This window comes from Equus przewalskii, chromosome 22 (assembly GCF_037783145.1).
Source record: "Equus przewalskii isolate Varuska chromosome 22, EquPr2, whole genome shotgun sequence".
Classification (NCBI taxonomy): Eukaryota; Metazoa; Chordata; class Mammalia; order Perissodactyla; family Equidae; genus Equus; species Equus przewalskii.
This window is the reverse complement of record NC_091852.1, coordinates 5,111,290-5,129,990: the sequence shown is the minus strand read 5'-3', so window position 1 is coordinate 5,129,990 and position 18,701 is coordinate 5,111,290. Positions and strand designations below refer to the sequence as shown.

At 42.1% G+C, this 18,701-nt stretch overlaps 1 protein-coding gene across 43 annotated transcripts in view; it reads left to right on the top strand.

Moving 5' to 3' along the window:
- Positions 1 to 18,701, top strand: part of NTRK2 (neurotrophic receptor tyrosine kinase 2) — a 345,658-nt gene that overhangs the window by 23,447 nt on the left and 303,510 nt on the right. For all 43 annotated transcript variants that reach the window (XM_008521436.2, XM_008521435.2, XM_070590388.1 and 40 more), the window contains 4 exons: positions 8,056 to 8,130; positions 8,245 to 8,316; positions 13,190 to 13,258; positions 15,906 to 16,060. In XM_008521436.2, the coding sequence (XP_008519658.1) occupies positions 8,056 to 8,130; positions 8,245 to 8,316; positions 13,190 to 13,258; positions 15,906 to 16,060 (371 nt within the window). The remainder of the gene's footprint in view (positions 1 to 8,055; positions 8,131 to 8,244; positions 8,317 to 13,189; positions 13,259 to 15,905; positions 16,061 to 18,701) is intronic.

Genomic DNA, 18,701 nt, shown 5'->3' with positions numbered 1-18,701 from the left:
TGTAAAATGTCCTCATTCCTTTTCATTGACTAGTGCTTTTAGGCTGTGATCATTTGTAAAGGTCCATTTTGCAGAAATTTTAGAAATTATTCCTTGTCAAAGGTGCAGGATTTAAAACTCCACAGTCCTAGGGGTGTGATATAGTGGCTACAAGCTCAGACTTCAGAGGAGGCAGATATGGGTTCATCTCCTGTTTGGGGACCTATGTGACCTTGGGAAAGTGACCTGGCATGGGTGGACCTCAGTGTCCTCTTTTAAAAGTGGAAAGGATCCGGGGTGGCCCGGTGGTGCACCGATTAAGTGCTTCACACATTCTGCTTCGGCAACCCAGAGTTCGCCGGTTCGGATCCCGGGTGCAGATATGGCACTGCTTAGCAAGCCATGCTATGGTAGGTGTCCCACATATAAAAAGTAGAGGAGGATGGCACAGATGTTAGCTCAGGGCTAGTCTTCCTCAGCAAAAGAGGAGGATTGGTGACAGATGTTAGCTCAGGGCTAATCTTCCTCAAAAAAAATGTGGAAAGAATCATGGTGGTCTCCTGGTAGCACTGTTGTGTTAAGGGAGACAATCTATGGGTAACCTGGTGCCTGGCACACAGTTAGCACTACAATAAAGGGAATTAGTGGTGCTACTTCTTTGCCCAGGACCACAAAGGAGGTGGAAATGCTGACGCTAAACAGCATGTGATGAGAGGTTGTTTGAATTCAGGTTTTGAGCATGCTTATTTGGTGTTCTCTAATTCCTGTCTTCATAGCTGGGGTGGTGTGCCCTCTCTTAAGAATGGAGCGATGGACTGAGAGAGTCCTATTTTGAGTCCTTCTTTGGCCCATCATGGATTGACTTTCAAAACTCTTTCTCAGCATTTTCCTGAGAAACAGAAGCAACCTGGTTGTGGACTCAGGGAATAAGGCCTTTTTTTTTTTAAAGATTTTATTTTATTTTTTTCCTTTTTCTCCCCAAGCCCCCCGGTACATAGTTGTATATTCTTCGTTGTGGGTCCTTCTAGTTGTGGCATATGGGACGCTGCCTCAGCGTGGTTTGATGAGCAGTGCCATGTCCGCGCCCAGGATTCGAACCAACGAAACCCTGGGCCGCCTGCAGCGGAGCGCGCGAACTTAACCACTCGGCCACGGGGCCAGCCCCTAAGGGCATTTTTTTAAAAGAATTATTATATTCCCTGTGATGGGAATCTTATGGCAGAAAGGAGCCTATCAGAGTTGAAATTCTGCACCCCACGGCTGTAAGCCTGGACACACATCACAATCTCTTGTGGAGTTTGAGTTCTATCTACTTTTATTACCTTATTTATTTGTTTACTTGTTTACTTGGGGGTGGAGGTGGGGGGTAGCCAAGGTAGCAGGAAGTGATTCCATTTTGAAGAGTGGCGGTTAGAAATATTCACGGCTGTTTCCATTTCTTTTTGATGAATTGCCAAAGTACAATTCAGGCAGTAAAGTCTAAGTTACAGGGAAATTTGACTTTTGAGCAATCCTGCTGTTAAGCTAGTACACGAGAGGAAAAGATGCATTAGAAACCAGTTTTTATTACTTGAGAAGATTACCTGGAACAATTAGTTAGCAGGTTGTCACAGCCACTGTGAAAGCTTTTAAAATGGGATCAATCCCCTTTCCAGGAACCTGTATTTCAAAAATGTTTCTGCAAATTTTTCCTAAAATTACCTCTTCTCTCTTCTTTTCCAAAAAGCCACCTATAAGCTTTTTGTTAAGCTAAAGGAGAGGAAATTCTTTACCCTCAAGAAAATGTCTTAGTGAAGATCCCGGATGTCAAGTTGAGACTGGCGCGGCTGTGGTGACCATGTAAGATAAAAAGGCAAATCATACGGACTCTTCTTATGTTTGAGTTCTTTATCTGTCGACTTTGGGTCACTCTTCAAGGCCTGACCTCCGTAAGCCTTCACTGACCTGCCCAATACTATCTTGTAGTTCCTCCCACGGTGTCCTCACAGGTGCTTGTACCTCTGCTGGGAGCCATCTCGTTTCTGCTCATCAAATACGGTGGCCATGAGCACTGTACCCCAGAGAGCATCACCTCCTTCAAGGTCAAGACCGCAGGATCAGAAGATCCTTGGGGGCCATTTCTAGCCTTAACGTTCCTGAGACTGAGAGTTTGGTGGCAAATACATGCTACCTTCTTCGGGTGATTAGTTTTTAATCATTTAAAAAAATAAATTTACATGCCACAACTAGAAGGACCTGCAACTAAGATATACAACTGTGTACTGGGGGAATTTGGGGAGATAAAGCAGAAATAAATAAATAAATTAGTAGTTGGTTTGAATATGTTGTATGCTTGTGATCTAAATTTACTTCTAGATCAGACAAATTTTGCTTTCAAGATCGACTCTCCGTCCTCCTTTGTTATGGTCCTTATTTGGTTTCCTTGTTTTCTCCGTGATACGTGAAGTTATTTTCTATTATCACAATCTTCATTTAGCATTTGTTGTGCATCCTTCATGCAATCTATGTACGTGTCTGGTCTTTCCAGTGGGACAATGAAGACTCCAGGGCACTTGGAGACTCCGTGGATCTGTTTGACAGTGTGTGAGCATCAGCTCTGCGCCCGGAAGTGGAGATGCCGTGAGATGAATAAGACCCCTCCATCTGAGTTAACGGTTCAGTTGGGGAGTCAGATAGGTTAAAAGAAAAATATAATTGTCGGTACAAAAAGTACCTCCATCCCTTCTAATTCTTAATTTTCAAATTAAGAAGTACAATAAATGCTAAAAGAAGAAATGCTTGCCAATGATGGAATAAAAATGTTCTGATGGAAAAAGCCTTTTCGGTGTTGTGTACAAATCAAGCAGTGTTTCAGATATTGCAGGGTCCCAGAATAGATGTAGGTGAATTCAGTGAGAAGCTCCTTGAATATGGGATCCAACTTTTAGGGCAGTAGATAGTGGTCTTGGGATGTCGTAAAAGTGAAAAACAACAGTGAAAAACAGCCCTCATCATATGAGGGCCAAGCAAGAATCCTCTATATGGACTCGAGAAAGGAGGAAGGCATATTCGGGAAACAGGATGGTTGGACGCCAACGATGTTCCAGACAGATTGCTGATGGAGGGGTGGGCCAAAGGGCCTGGGATGCTCAGGAGGTAAGTGAGGGAAATACTTAAGAAATATCGAATTAAAAAAATCCAAATCTACCAAGTCTCTTTGTCGCTATTCAAAGGCTGCTGACTTGTCTGAAAGAGAACTAAGGCGTCGGCTGCAGGTTAGAGGGGCAGAAGATTAGTTTTCCGTGAAGAACCAAAGCTTCGCTGAACTCGTTTATGAGATTCCTGTCAGACAAGTGCTGGGACATGGCTCTGGGGGGGTGGCTTGTGCCTTAAAACCCCTGGGGCCTAGGCTTTCCAGAACAGTGGGCATAGGTCAGAGGAGTTTGGAGTTGCCATGGAAAGAAAGCACATGAGAAAGGCCTGTGCCAAGATACTGGGCCTTCCCACTGTTTTGTTGGGAATGAAACCCTTCTCAGAGATGTGTTTTATAACTCAGTAAAGAGCCTTCAGAGTTTGACAGCACTTTGACCGCAGTGGTGGGAAATGGTTTTCCAGGGGGAAAGCCTGCCGCATTGCCTGTGGGCGCATCTTTCAGTTGTCTGCACTGGCCTGGCTCTTCCTTTCTCCTTCCCGACCCTGGGTGGGTCTCCGCAGCTGCTGCTTTTCTCATAAGTGGCAGTGAGATCGGAATGCTCAAAAGGTCTGGTGTTGCCAAAATCCTCCTGGAGGCACGTGGAAATCACCAGTAGGGGGCAGCCCAGCATGCTCCTTAGTCTTCTGGTTCCTGTCTGGGGCGCTGGGGCAGGGAGCTGAAGGCTCTTAGACCGTTTGCCTTTTGGGGTGGTCCAAGGAGCCAAGACCTTGAGTGTAGGCGTGTTTGTCCACTTCCTAACTGAGCAGCCCTGGTCCAGCTTCCCTGCTCTTGTTTCACTCGTGTGGTTTTCTCTGTCTGTCTGTCTCTCTTTCTGTCCTTCCCTCCCTCCCTGCTCTCCCTCCATCCCTTCTTTTCTTCCTTCCTTCTTTCTTTTTTCTTCATAAATTTAAAAAATTAAAAAAAATATAACAACAATACTTCATGTCCTTATATTCAGAACTGACTTTAACATTTTTGTCTTTTTTAATAAAATAGTTTAGTAGTTGAATAAAATAGTTTAACAGTTGAAGTTTCTTTATCCCAGGCCCATTCTCTTTTCCCGAGGTGAACTTCCTTGCAGTCTTGGTTTTATAACTTTACAAATGTCCTTGACTATGAACATGATGTAGTATTATTTTCTGTGTATTTTTAAAAGGTCACATAAATTATTTTATATTATGTGTACATATCAGTATGCAGTTTTGCTTATTTTTCTTTCTCACTTAGCATGAAGATCTCTTTCTGCTCAAATAAAAGATGAGGTTCAATCCAACTTACTTATTTAACACACCTACACACTTTATTTTTTTCTGTTTCTTTGTTGATGGCACTTGGGTTGTTTCCAACTTCTAATCCTGACAGTAGTACGGTGAATATTCTTGTATCTATCTCCTTAGGTGCCTGTGTGAGACTTTCTCTCAGGTGAGTACTTAGAAAGGGAATTGCTTGACTATAAAGCATACTGATTTATAATTTTCCAAGATACCAGCAAATTGCTCTTCAAAGTGATTGTACCAATTTATACTCCCTCCACCAATGTAAGAGAAATCCCCACATCCTTAGAAATGCCTTCTATTGTCAGGCTTTAAACATTTTGTCCAGCTAGTGGGAGAGGAATGGTATGTCCTTGTTTTAATTTACATTTCAGATTCTTTGTGGGGTAAGCAGCTTTTCATATATTTCTCGACCATGGAGGACTCCCCTCTGAACTGTCTGTTATTAACTTTACTGGCTTCCATTCTAACCCTGTGATTCCTCAGTTAATGGGAGCTAAGGAGAGTTTCCCATGGGGTAGGTTTCATGAGCGCTCTATCGCCAGCAGCTATATTGTGGGCATCTCTGCAGATGGTAACTTATAAAGCAGAATTCTTGGCTTCTAGAGAGGCACGTACTGACCTTTTAATCCAGCTCTTCTGTTGGTTTTTCCATTTTGACCAGGAGAAAACTTCATTATTTTATCCAGGAATTCCTGCCTCCACAATGGAAGGATATTCTCTAGTGACCGTTTTTTGTAATTTCACATGGTTCTTTTGATGGTTTTCTGTAAAATCTCCTGTCTGGTCTTAGATCCAAGAACAGTTATGCTCTGCTTAATGTCTGACTTATTTTCATCTCACGAATGCTATAAATTTACCGCCGACTGAATGGATACCCCTTTCCTTCTTTTCTTGGGCGTGGTGACTAGAAAGCTTAGATTCAAGCTCATGGCCCTTTCCTAACAGGTGTATGCATTTTAAACCTAATTCTTAGCCCTGCAGTATCTCTGTTCTTGCTTTTCTTTATTCTGTGCCTTCCAGTTTTGTTTATGTTAGCTCACTGTATTTTATTGAATACAACTTAGGAGTTTATAAATTAAAAATTTGATGAAAATGAAATAGAAATAAAATAAAGGGCATAGATAACTAAAAGGAAAGTTAAAGATAAATGCTTTGTGCCACAGACGTTGGTTAAGTCCCTATTGAGTGTCAGGCCCCTGCCTTAAGCATGGAGGACGCAGTGACGATCCAAGAAGGAGTGTTGAAGAATGCTCAGATGATATCAGGATGGTGACAGCCACCATGCCAGCTCAGCTGTAGGGAGTAGACAGACTTCTCTGGAAGTCCTGGCTGTGACCCCAAAGGAAATCTTGCCCACATTATCTACCTTTTTTGCTGCAGTTGCCTGAACAAAAGCGTTAAAATTCAGGATTCTCTGGAAGGCAGCTCTTTCTGGGAGATAATTTAGAAGGAGGTCACTGTGGTCTCTATGGAAAATGTTAGTGGAATGAAAATCTTGGAAAAATGTTTCCAAAATGTGATAATTTTGAAACATTCTATAAAAACTCTGAATGTTGAGGGGCTGGCCCCGTGGCCGAGTGGTTAAGTTCGCGCGCTCCGCTGCAGGCGGCCCAGTGTTTCGTTGGTTCGAATCCTGGGCGCGGACATGGCACTGCTCATTAAACCACGCTGAGGCAGCGTCCCACATGCCACAACTAGAAGGACCCACAACAAAGAATATACAACTATGTACTGGGGGGCTTTGGGGAGAAAAAGGAAAAAATAAAATCTTAAAAAAAAAAATAACTCTGAATCTTGAAAATTGTTGTTTGAGCGTTAGATTGGAGTCTTAGCATGTTTTCTTCTGTGTGTGGGAGGACAGAAGGGGATGAATCCTTGCACAGCTGTGAAGCGCGAGGCCCTGGGTATCGGGGAGAACCAAGACCTTTGAGCAGAAGATATACTGCTGTCTTGGAGGTTGCTTTTGTTGTGTAGCAGGAGACAATGTTTATGTGGCTCCTTTTAAAATTATTTCTCTTTGGTGTAATTTTGTTCCCTCAGAGCATTTACTAAATTTATTTCTAAAATTTATCTTCTAGAAATGGGTGCCCCAACTCTTACCATATGTGATATCTTTTTTATCTTGTTTTGGATTGCATAGAAGGGACCTATAGGTGCTGTACCTTCTGCCCCATTGGTTACTATAATTTTTATTTTAACTCTTCTTGGTAATAGAAAGGCTGCATATTTGTTTTGTGTCATAATTGGAATGTTATGTGTCTTAAATTTTTTGAAAATCCCACTAGCACAACTTCCTATAGTGCCTTTGGAACTGCTGCCCATCTGTCCGTCAATCCATTTGTCCATCCATCTGTCCTTCAGCCTTTGAATTCCTACCTTGTGCAAGGTACTTTGCTAGAGGCTGTGGTGCACATTAAGAAGAATAAAACAGGATCCAGCTGTTGTGTCTTCAAAGAGGGTGTGATGTAAGAAAAGTGAGTGGACAGGTGCTCAGATGACTAGCACAAGGAGAGTCCATGGTGGTAGTTTTAATAGCTTTGTGTTGTATTGCTAGGGATTTTATTGATTGCAAGTGACAGAAATTCAGATCGAATTTCTGTTCGTGACATCTGTCTTCAGAGATGGCTGAATCCAAAGGCTCAAGTGGCATTTTCAGGGTTCTGCCTCTCTTTAATCTCTCAGCTCTCTTTCCTTCTGTCTGCTGACTTCTTTCTCGGACAGTCTCTTTACTGTGGCAGAAAAATTTCCCATGGAAGCCCCAGGCCTGTGTAATATTTCAGCTATGGTCCCAGAGAAAGAGAGAGACTCTCTCTGTCCCAGCAATAATCTATTTAATTTCAGGGAAGATTCTCATTGGTTTAGTTGAGGTCATATGCACATCTCTAAGCCAGGCATCATGGCCAAGGGGAAGGGATTCTCTGTCCAGCTAGAGTCACCATTTTATTCCTATATTTGAGGGTTTTCAGAGAAGATGAAGCTTCGTTTCTATACAGAGTGCACTGGGGCCACACGGAGTTTGTGAAATGTGCTTCCTGAAAGGAAAAATTGGTGTTATTAATGACAAAGGCAGAAAGAGGAGATGCTGGCCTCAGAAAAGAGAGAGTGGGGAGGAAGGGAGGGATGGAGGCTGGGAGAGAGAGAAAGGGGGAGGGGAATCTGCTTCAGTCATTTCCGAGGTAAAAGGAGGGAGTGACTGCTGCTGCTGGAATGTGAGGAAGGATGTGATTTTTCTTGCATGGTGATGCTGGCATCCCTGTGGCTGTCACCGTAAGGGTGAAATGCCTTTGAGAGTTAGTGGATGCATTTCCGGTTATTTTCACCTCTCTACACAGGGGATACCTTAAAAGAGTTGGCAAGCTGAACTTGTTAGTTGAAAGAGTGATAGAAGATTAAGAAAAAATGAAACCTGGTGAACCTGTCGTTGACCATGAAACCTGATCAATCATGACTTCTTTTCAGTCACACTCAATTTTGCTCCCCTTGCTGTATTTGAAAAAAATGGTGGGGCTAGGGTGGGTGGAGAGGGATCGCCTTGAGCACCCTGGTGAGGTTGCAGGGAAGCTGTCCGTTCTCTCATGCATTGCCTACCTTCTGAGTCACTGGTTTTCACTCTCTGCTTTTTTGCAGTTACATTGCAAATCAGAAAAGGCTAGAAATCATCAACGAAGATGATGTTGAAGCTTACGTGGGACTGAAAAACCTGTGAGTGCTCAGGACTGATGTATCTTACCGCAGAGCTTTTGCTTACGCTCTGTCATAGTCAGAGGGTCCTTCATTGGTTAATTCTAACATACATGCAATTATGTGTTTTCATAGGACAATTGTGGATTCTGGATTAAAATTTGTGGCTCATAAAGCGTTTCTGAAAAACACCAACTTACAGCACATGTAAGTAAAGGTTGATTCTTTTGTTTCCAAGGACCCAATTTATTCAATAATTTTTTCCTCTGTTTTTCTTCTTTTCCAACTCTAAACCTCCTTTTTGAAAGTTAGTATAGCTGTGATAATAGCTTAGAAGCATTAGCTTTTATTTTGTTTGATTTCTGAATAGCTTCAGAGGGGTACTTAGAACAGCCTGTTTATTCCCTTTCATGAATTTCTGGGCCATTTCCATCTTGGACAGAGCAATAGGCCAACAGTAAGGAGTCTGATGTGAAAACTGTGTCTTGGTACAGCGTCCCTGATTCTTTTCCTTGGAATCATGACATGTTCCCTGGAAGACATCAAACTGGTGGAGCTGAAAGAAGCTGACTTGGCCTTGGCCTTTTTAGGGAACTAAAAATTACTAATGCTTTTCCCCCCACAACGGGTCCTCTTTGGAACCTTCGTTTTCCCAAAGCTATCTGTCATGATTGATAAAAGTGGAGAAAAATCAATCATGGGATATGCCAAAGGTCAGACAATTATTAACAACAGCATGTTTCCCCTAAAGTCATGTTGATGCTCTGTCCACTGAAGCCAAATGGAAATATGGACAGTGGGAGCTCTCAGATTGTTTGCTGCTAAATTCCGTTAGATGATAGTGTCTAGTCAATACGGTGTGGACTTCCTGAGAGGTTTCTTCATTAAACAGAGGATTACCCACCCCTAAGCTCAGATTGATGTCCCCATGCCCCGAATTTTCAGTGGGAGCTTCTGTTGAAGGAATGTTGTCAGCATTCATTGGCTCTTTTGTGCTTTGCAAATTCTCTGCGACAATACTTATATGTTTCATAGACTACAGTGTACCTATAAGACTCTTACCTGAATTATCTCACTTGATTTTTCTGTCACTTGGCAGGGAAGATCTTCTTGATTCCCGTTTCATAGTTGTAAAGACAGACAGAGAGGGGCTGGCCCCATGGCCGAGTGGTTGAGTTCACGCGCTTTGCTTGGGCGGCCCAGGGTTTCGCCAGTTCGGATCCTGGGCGCAGACACCACGCTGCTCATCAGGCCACATTGAAGCGGTGTCCCACATGCCACAACTAGAAGGACCCACAACTAAAATATACAACTATGTACTTGGGGGATTTGGGTAGAAAAAGCAGGAGAAAAAAAAAAAAAGACAGAGGAAGTTCTAGGACTTGCGCAGGTCTGCAGATCGAAAGTGGCAGGATTGTGACTCCAGGGCCCACTCCTAGCCATGTTCCTACAATAAGAGTACAGGAAAGAAAATTTGTGTCATCCATGTAATTTGAGAATCAGCCCTTCTTGTCACATTTGTCCTCTTTGTTTTCTTGGGGAGAACAGTTCCTCAACTGATTGCCATGCCAGTGATAAAAGACATCATTCTCTTAGAGCAGATTGCCTGGACACGTTATGAAGATTTGTTGATATTATGAAAGACCTTAATTTCATAAAGCCGGTATCGTGACTTCCTATTTTATAGGTGACATTAATGATGAAGTCAATTTAAAAATAAAGTCGGTAGAATTAAGATATAAAACATACGGTAAAAACGTGATGAAACTCCAAGGAACTCTATGAACACATTTCATTTCAGTGCTTTTTGGCATCCTCTCTGTGGTTGGTTTGCCTGCACAAATCTGATGTCTGCGTAGGCCTTGATAGCATAAACAAGAGAGAAGTTGGATAGAAGAAAAAGGCAAAAGGCTCCAATGCAGTCACTTAACTGTAACTAATGACCTCAGTGGTTAAGTTCTGGAATTTTCATTACAGCTGACTTTCGACCTGAATTACTCAACAATCACATCTTACTGGCTATTTTACCATTTCATTTCCCCTAGGGCTATGTTGTGTTCAATGGGCGATAGTTAATTATAGTTTTATTAACAGAATTAGTTATTACTTTACTATACCTCTTATATTTTCCCTACTTTCCTTGTTGCATGCTATTTATATGAATACCGAAGCCACCTAGTGTGTTTTTTCAGGGTGATGTATGGTAGAATAATTTTAATGGCATTCTTTGTCCAGCACACAACTTATATAAAGCCAACTCCCTGTGTCCCAAAGAGGTGTCATTTGAAAACTGTCAACCAAAGAGATGGACAGGTCTTCTCTAGTTTCTTTAAAAGGTGGTGGTGAGGAAGCCCATTGGTCAAACTGCAAAAACTCTATTGATATTTGCGGCTCGATGAAATCATAGGACAGAAAGAAGTCAGGCCAGGATTCACACAGTTGTGAAGAAGTCATAAAGTGTCTGTAAGCTTCATATAGCCACCTGATGAAAGAGGTTCCTAATCGCCAAGATATGAAATTAAATGAAGTAGCTGGCTTTTGAGAATGGCAGGGAGGAGGGAATCAAGGCAAGTGTCTGCCTTTCCAGACCTTAGTCCCAACCTCTGCTGTGACTGAGGGCAGCGGCGCTGGCTTGTTGTCCCTGACCTCCCCCTTGTGAAGTGCATTCCTACCTCGTGTACCAGCACAGTGGGTGCCGGGGGCTGGAAAAGGGATGTGTATCAGAGGCTGTTTCTCTCCGCCCCTGGGATGCGCTGATCATCTCTGGGAGTTTCCCTGCAGTGTTCACATGTGCGCAAGAGCCGTCTATTCACGGCGGGCCTTAAGGACATTCAAGTCAGATCCTGTCTCTCCCTTATCCTGGGCATATTTAGCATCACATGGTGACTGTCCAAAACCCCTATGACTGCTCACTGAGTTGATTTCTTGGTGCCTTTAATTCCTGCCCGGCCCCTGAGAATCCAGGGGCTGGGAGAAAAGCCAATATCTGTGTTTCCTAGGGGCTTTGCCGAGGTGCTCATTAGCTCCTTTCAAAGTTCTATAATCAAACAGAGGACTGTTGATTTGTTTCCTCCCCTCCTCCTCCTTTGTGACTTTTGGCCCCAATAATAAGTATGGTTCATAAAACTCACCTTGTTCCTTGGTGCGTAACCACACTCTGGGCCGCACTGCTCCCAGACTGCCTTTGCTGGCTGGCCGAGAACCTTGACACCAAGTATCCTCTTTCTCTGACTCCGCTCTCCTCATTCTTCTTGGGAGGAAGAGTAGGGGTTTTTTTCCTTCAGAAGGATGGGGATTTCTGATGACGATGAAAACATTTGTGCCTCCAAGACTGAGGCGAAGACAGGCAGATTGACTTTTCAATGTATTGTACTCCAGTGGAAACCATTCTTAATTCACATTCCAAAAGAAAGATTTATGTGGGCACATTTCACAACTTCCCAGGGGATTATTTTTTCATGTGGGTGAGCACTTTATACTCAGTGTGAAGAGAAAAGATGCACGCATAGAAGGCAGAGAGTGCCCTGGAGTAGGTAGGGGTAGATGAGTGGAAATCTCAGTATAGAATTAAGTGGAGAGTGGACACACACGCTCTTGAATTATGAGATGCTGAGGTGGCATTTTCTTCACTGGTCAATTGACTAGCCTTAGCTCGTGCACTAGGCCCTGGGTATGAGCTCTCTCTGAAGGTGACTGGTCAGACATCCCAGGATACTTCCACCGATGATTTCAGTGATTTCATTGGGCTGACACAGTAGACTTGCCTCGGGCTGGGGGTGGCAAGATTGCTGTCACCCTCGGATCGCCCGTTCTTTTCTGGCTCTCGGCCCATCACTTGCTTTCCCAAGTAGGGAACAGACACTGAAAGGCTCCTGGCGATTTGTTGAGAGCTTGGCTGTTTTTGGAAAAGATGATGTTTGTTTTGCATTCATGTTACTTATTGCACACATGTCTAGAGGCCCAAGCTTTGGACACTTCTTAAATAAATTCAACTGGTAAACAAGTTCAGAGGGCAAGTCAGCTGCCAGGATTATGGCTCAGAATTTCCCAACTTGAGGTCTCATGGTGCTGATCTTTGGAAACTGGAACTTCCATCCTTGAATAAAACAACATATTCAGAACACGTCAGTAAATTCAGTATTATTTTTCCATTCACAAATAGGACATCTTTTCCTTGTCTGGCTTGTCCAAGTCTTAAAATAATACGTTGCTAAAATAGTTCAAGATAAAATCTCACATATTCCTTATTATCTGATTTTGCTGTTGTTGTTATCATCATGGAATTATCTAGTTATTTAGAAGTCATATATAAACAATTTCAGCAGAGTTTATCAATCGCTAGGTATCTTCTTTCCTATAAGGACATGTTACATTCAGTTAATCTTCAGAGTTATTTGTGTCATGTGATTTCAAAATAGTCATACTATTCTTTAGTTTTAAAGCATCTTTTTTCCCTAATGAATTTATGTTTTTTAATTTAATTTAATCCTTCTATTAATTGTTCAAAAAGTCAGAGAGCTCTAGGAGGTATGTAACTTAGCTCTGAATCAGCATACAAAAAATAAGCTTTTGGGTAAAAAAGAGATTAAAAATAGACATTACAGGGGCTGGCCCCATGGCATAGTGGTTAAGTTTGTGTTTTCTGCTTCAGTGACCTGGGGTTCACAAGTTTGGATCCTGGGCATGGACCTACACACAGCTCATCAAGCCATGCTGTGGCAGCATCCCACAGACAAAATAGAGGAAGATTGGCACAGATGTTACGAGCTTCCTCAGTGACAATCTTCCTCAAACAAAAAGAGGAAGACTGGCAACAGATGTTAGCTCAGGGCCAATCTTCCTCACCAAAAAAAAAAAAAAAATTACACTTCCCTCTTCTCTCCCATAAACAAGAATTATAGGAGAGGCAGGAAAAACTAAGCTATCACTCCAGGTAAAAGAAAGAGATTTTGGGCCTAAGTAAGGCATGTACTGTGATCAAATAAAATTATACTTTGAAAAAAGAAAATCTCTTTTTGAATACTTTATTCCTGAAATGTAACATTTTAAATTCATATTTAACATTTTTGATTCCTTTCAGCAATTTTACCAGAAATAAACTGACGAGTTTGTCCAGGAAACATTTCCGTCACCTTGACTTGTCTGAGCTGTAAGTAACGATTATATGTGACATTTGGGGAAGAAATTTCACAGGAAAGGGTAATTAAGTATTTTTTTAAATGAATGATGCTGCAAATCTATTTTTATATCAAAATTCTTGAAAAATGATTTCTCAAGTTTTGGCCACTTGTTCTTTTACTTCCTTGTGAAGATATGATTCGGTGGTGAAAAATAGAAATCTCAGTGGTAATACAACACTTATGTGAGTTTAAATGTTATTTTTACGTAGATGTTTTGTTTTCTAATGGAGGGAAAGGGGAGAAAGACGGGGGCTTTGTTCAAATGGCGACAGATCTCATAGAAGCTCCTTCGCCCTGTTATGTCCAGGCCCGAGTGGAAAGCAGACTCATACTCGGGGAGGGAGTGGCGATGGGCAGCGCACCCCAGCTTGTATCGGCCACCCCAGCGCTGGCCTAATGAACCCTGGAGGAGAGGTGGTCCTTCTCGTCTCGCCTGTCTGTGTGAGGTTTTCTTCTAGGTCTGCCACTGCACTCGATCTTTATCCTTACGCCCTAATTTCCTCTGCTGTAAAATGATAGGAGAAATATTGAACTATGTTCATGACTAATAGCCAGCATTTCCAAGTGGGCTCGATTCTTTGTATTATCGCCATGGAGCAAATATGAACTGTTGCCATTCCTTTGGGAAACGTACCCAAAGAACCCGAAGGCAGAGTCTCTGTAGGGTGGAGGGGGCCCAGATGGACAAGGCCTTTGACTACCAGGCAATGGCCTTGCTTAAACTGTATGTTGCCTGAGTTGTGGGGTCCACCCCTCTTCACAAGGAAGTTGTGCCAATCAGAAGATGCCCCTAGTGGAGAGACAAGAAGTTACTAGGTAGTCGTGAGTATTTTGTGGTGAAAGTCTTGGGAATTGGCAATTATTTGGAATCAACTGACTCATGGAGTTGAGGCGCTAGCTTTCTAACACAAGAATGGGCACGAAAACCTTCAGGAAGTGGTATGGAACAGAATAAGCGGCTCTGTAAACATTTGGAGCGTCACTGCAGAAAATTTTCATGATTAAATATTAGAGTTCTGATTTCAAATTCACATCTCAATACTCCCCCTGCTGCATGTTTAGTCAACTCACTCAGCAAATGTTAATTATGTGCCTATTACAACTCAAACTAACGTCGCACTAGGCCGTGGGGTTATATAAGGAGTTTCCGTGTTCCAGGATTCTGCTATCCAGGGGGAGAGGTAGAAGCCTAAACACGTAAGTGTATGTGGTGCAGAAGGAGTCTGCACACTGAGCCAGAGGAAGGAGCCAGCTGTCTGCCAGCATTGTGTGGTCACTGAACATTGCTATATTTATGATTAAAGATCTCTTTGCTTCTTTGTCACTTATGTGGATTCAATCCTACCTTCCTTTTAGAAAGACTTTAGTTTTTCACGTGCTTGGAATGCCAGGAAACATCTTGGATGAGTGGAGTTTAAACATTGTGGATCTCTTCCACATTATATTCCATATCCAGTAGCATCAAATCCTATTTTGGTGTTGGAGGCCATCAAGCAGACACAAATTAAATGTCTTCCATGACCACATTTTCCTCGAAGAAACTCCCAGAAAACTCTCCTGAGATTCGAAGAACCCGACCAGAAAACCACAGGAGTAAATAATGTTGCAAAGCCCTGGTCCTGTCCTCATGGAAATCTTAAGTATTGTGGTTAATGCCAGGCAGAGCCTATGTAACGATTTTAAATGGCCTCATTTAAAGACTCATTACCATAAATGGAAGTCATCTTAAATAGGCCACTGAGTATTATAAATAAGCATTTAAAGATTTTTTTTTCTTGTGGTTTTTATTTTCCCCTTGACTACTTCCTCTTTCACCAGTTGCAGGCCGCAGAGTCCAGGCCACACAGCTGAATGGTGGCTTTCTCTTTGCAGACCTCCCACAGTGGGCTGAGAGACTTAAGCTGGAGCTCAGCTACCCTTGCTCTCAGAAACCCTGTGCTTGTTGTGTGTGTGTGCGCACGTGTGGGTGTGTATGCAGGAAGTCTAAGAGCTCCCTTGCAGGTTCTCCCTCTCACCTTCACTCCAGCTTTCTTGCATCACTCAAATTGAGCTGCGGTCGCATAATGCAGAGGCTGACAGTGCCGCCCTCTTGGCTCTCACGCTTTAGTCTTAGCATTTATTTACAGTCTCATTTTAAGTGAAGATGAAATCGCTCTGTCGCCCGCTGAAGTCTGAGCTTATTTAATGATAACGCTTCAATCTCTAGCCTGGTCAGCATTCCTGAAAACTTACTGTTGACATCTTTGCTTAAGATCTTCTTAATAACTATACAATAACTGTGATAAATTTGTTATGGCGCCTTACTTTTCCCCATCTTACGAGACATCCTGTTGGTTCTATGTTACGGCTGTTTTTGTTCCTATCTTGTTTCCCCTGTTATTCTGGAAAGTCCTACATCACTCTTTAGCCTCTACAGTGGAGTTTGCACGCAACAGAAGCTCAGCGCGTATTAGATAAAAGAATGAATAATAAGTACTGTTGTGCTTTAAAGGTGGGTACAATCTCCCAAGATTGCTGGCTAGGAAGAATGCGTCATGTTGCAGAGCTTTCTAAACACTAGTGGAGTTAAAACTAAAAGATCGAAGCCTGATTGGGTTTCATTTTTGTTCCATGTAGGATCCTGGTGGGCAATCCATTTACATGCTCCTGTGACATTATGTGGATCAAGACTCTCCAGGAGACTAAATCCAGTCCAGAAACTCAGGATTTGTACTGCCTAAATGAAAGCAGCAAGAATATTCCCCTGGCAAACCTGCAGATACCCAATTGTGGTAATTTACTTTTAAATCAATGAGTTCTAGTTACTATTAATTGCTCTAATTGCTTTGGTGTGGTGGAGACTCTGGGGAGATTACCACTACCCAGATTTTACGTAGCATGCTCTTGACGTCTCAAGTGAGTTGGGCAACATTTGTGTGCAGTGTGGAGAAGTCAACTGGGAGCAATGTTGCTGAATATTCTTTGCAAGTAGAATATTATTTCTGAATGGATGACTTGAAAGTGGATAGAGAAAAAAGTACACTGTTTATTCCTTTCTTCCTTTGTTCATTTGTTTGTACCATCATCCATCCATCCATCCATCCACCATCCAAAAAAATATCTGCTAAGAGTGTAGTACTTCACTGGCCACATATATACTTACTTGGCACTCAGGCCTTGTACAGGGAAGAATCTCAGGAGGATGAAGTGTCCTGGCAGCACAAGAACATGCAGTTGGATCCAGCACATGGCCTTAAACTTGTCTTGCTGCCAGATGTCTGTGTCTCTTGATGGGGCACCAGAAACCTGCCGTCCCACGTGATTTTCCCGGTGCCTGGGTTTACAATCTCCTCTTCTACTCCTGTCCTCCACTCCTTCCCTCAGTATCTGCACCTCCAGAATTTAAAGGGGCACCACGTGATAAACTCACAGCTCTCTGTGAGTGCCAGTGTGTTTACAAGAAAGGAAAATCCAAGTGTCGTGCTTAGGATTTACTGCTGAGGGCTTCTGTGACATACCCCTGCAATACCCACATGGGCATGTTAGTCCTCTGTTGAAATTTTAATCAGTTAGTCAACCAGTTAATCAATTCACAATTATATTTGATCTTCCGGCTGGTGACACAGCAGAAAGCCATGAAGCACCTGATTCTTGTCCACAAGGAACCTCTATATTAACCATAAACATCTGATTCTTTGTTTTCAGAAGACCCTCTTGTTCAGGGTCAATTTTTATTTAAGGAAAATATAGCTTCTGCTCACTTTTAGTAAGAATGGAATAAAAGAAAAGATAAGTGTTTGTCTCTTACCCAGAAGGGGCTTAGAAACCAGCACGTACCCTCCCCACAGATTTTCTGCCTTTGGCTTCCTAATGGGGGAATCAGGCCTTGTTCCCTTGCCAACTTCCCTCAGCTGTCTTTGCTAGCCAGCACTTAAAAAAACTTTTAATATCTATCTTTTCCTGATTGATAAGCAGCTCACTGTTCTCTGTTCTGCTATAAATTTGCACTGCTGAGAGAAATTGCCTAGAGGGACAAGAAATTCTGTGTTGACTCACCTGGCCTCTTGGCCAGCTCCTGAGTCCCTGTGCTGTTGTGACCACATTGGCTCAGCGACCACTGAGAGGAAAAAAGAGACAGCATCTGACTCCTGTTCTGATTTCACAAACAGCCTCTTAATAGACGTCTGCTTTGCCCTTGCCTGAAACCAATTCAACTTTTTTTTTTTGTTTTTATTTTTGGCCATGCTGTCTTGACAGCATTCCAGTAACGCACGCACCTAATGTGTTGTTGATAGTTCTTTGTGACTCTGGTGGGGGAAGGGGAGGAGCGAACGGGTCCTAATTTTTCCTGATCAATTCGTCAATTTTCAATAATCGCTATTTGTTTCCTACAAATTAGTCAGTGAATTGTGTGTAGGAGAGAGAGACTTTGAATCCACGGTCCAAGGGCGGGGGGTTGATTGCTTAGGGCTGAGTAGCTACCTTCGTGGTAACGTTCACAATTAATTTCAATGTCAATGATGCTTTTCAAAAGGCAGCGTTATAAAAGGTGAATTGATAGACTTATTTTTCTGCCACTTTCATATTCTTAAACTGTTTTGTTATTTTTATGTTAATTTTTGTTTGCTTTCCAAGTGCTTTTTACTTATTCATAATTGTACAAATAATGCTGATACTTTTTGTTGTAAAAATAACTTTCTATGTTGCACTTAAAGCTTGTCTTTTTCTTACTTGTGACGAGCTCAGGTCAGTAATCGTCGATCTCTCGTGTTCTTTTTAATCTTTGTACGGTATTCATGGTAGCGTATATCTTAATTCCGCTAAATCTTCCATATTGACAGGCATTTAGCTTATTTCCATTTTTCATTGCTACAAAAATGTTTCAACGTGTCCTCATATGTGCTCTTTGTGCCTGTGTACAGAGGCAGAGCCTTTTCTAGAGCACACAGCAGGAAGCAGACTTTTTGGTTTATATGATTTGCACATTAAAAAGTGGTTATCCCAATCTATTGTCGCTCCAGCAAAGCATCCCTGGATGTTAGCAAACTTCCTATTTGTTATCTTTCTAAAAAATGGTATGTCATTGCTTTTTAGTTTGCATTTTCCTGATTCCTACTGAGTATCTTCTATATTTTTTGGACACTGTGTTTATTCTTCAGTGAATTAGATAGTTACATCCTTTGTCTATTTTTCTATAGGGTTAGCTTCCTTTTCTTTCCTTTTCTTCCATTGATATGTTCTTTGTTTTATTTTTTCTTAATGGTTTGAAAGTTATGAATTATGTTTATTTTGTAAATAAATAATGCTCAAATATTTACCACACATATTTAAATATATTTTCTGTATCTAGAGATAACCCACAATAAGACAAGAAAAGATAATTTTACTTTCCTTTACTTTCTCCTCCCATCTCTCAGACCGTTATTGCCTGAG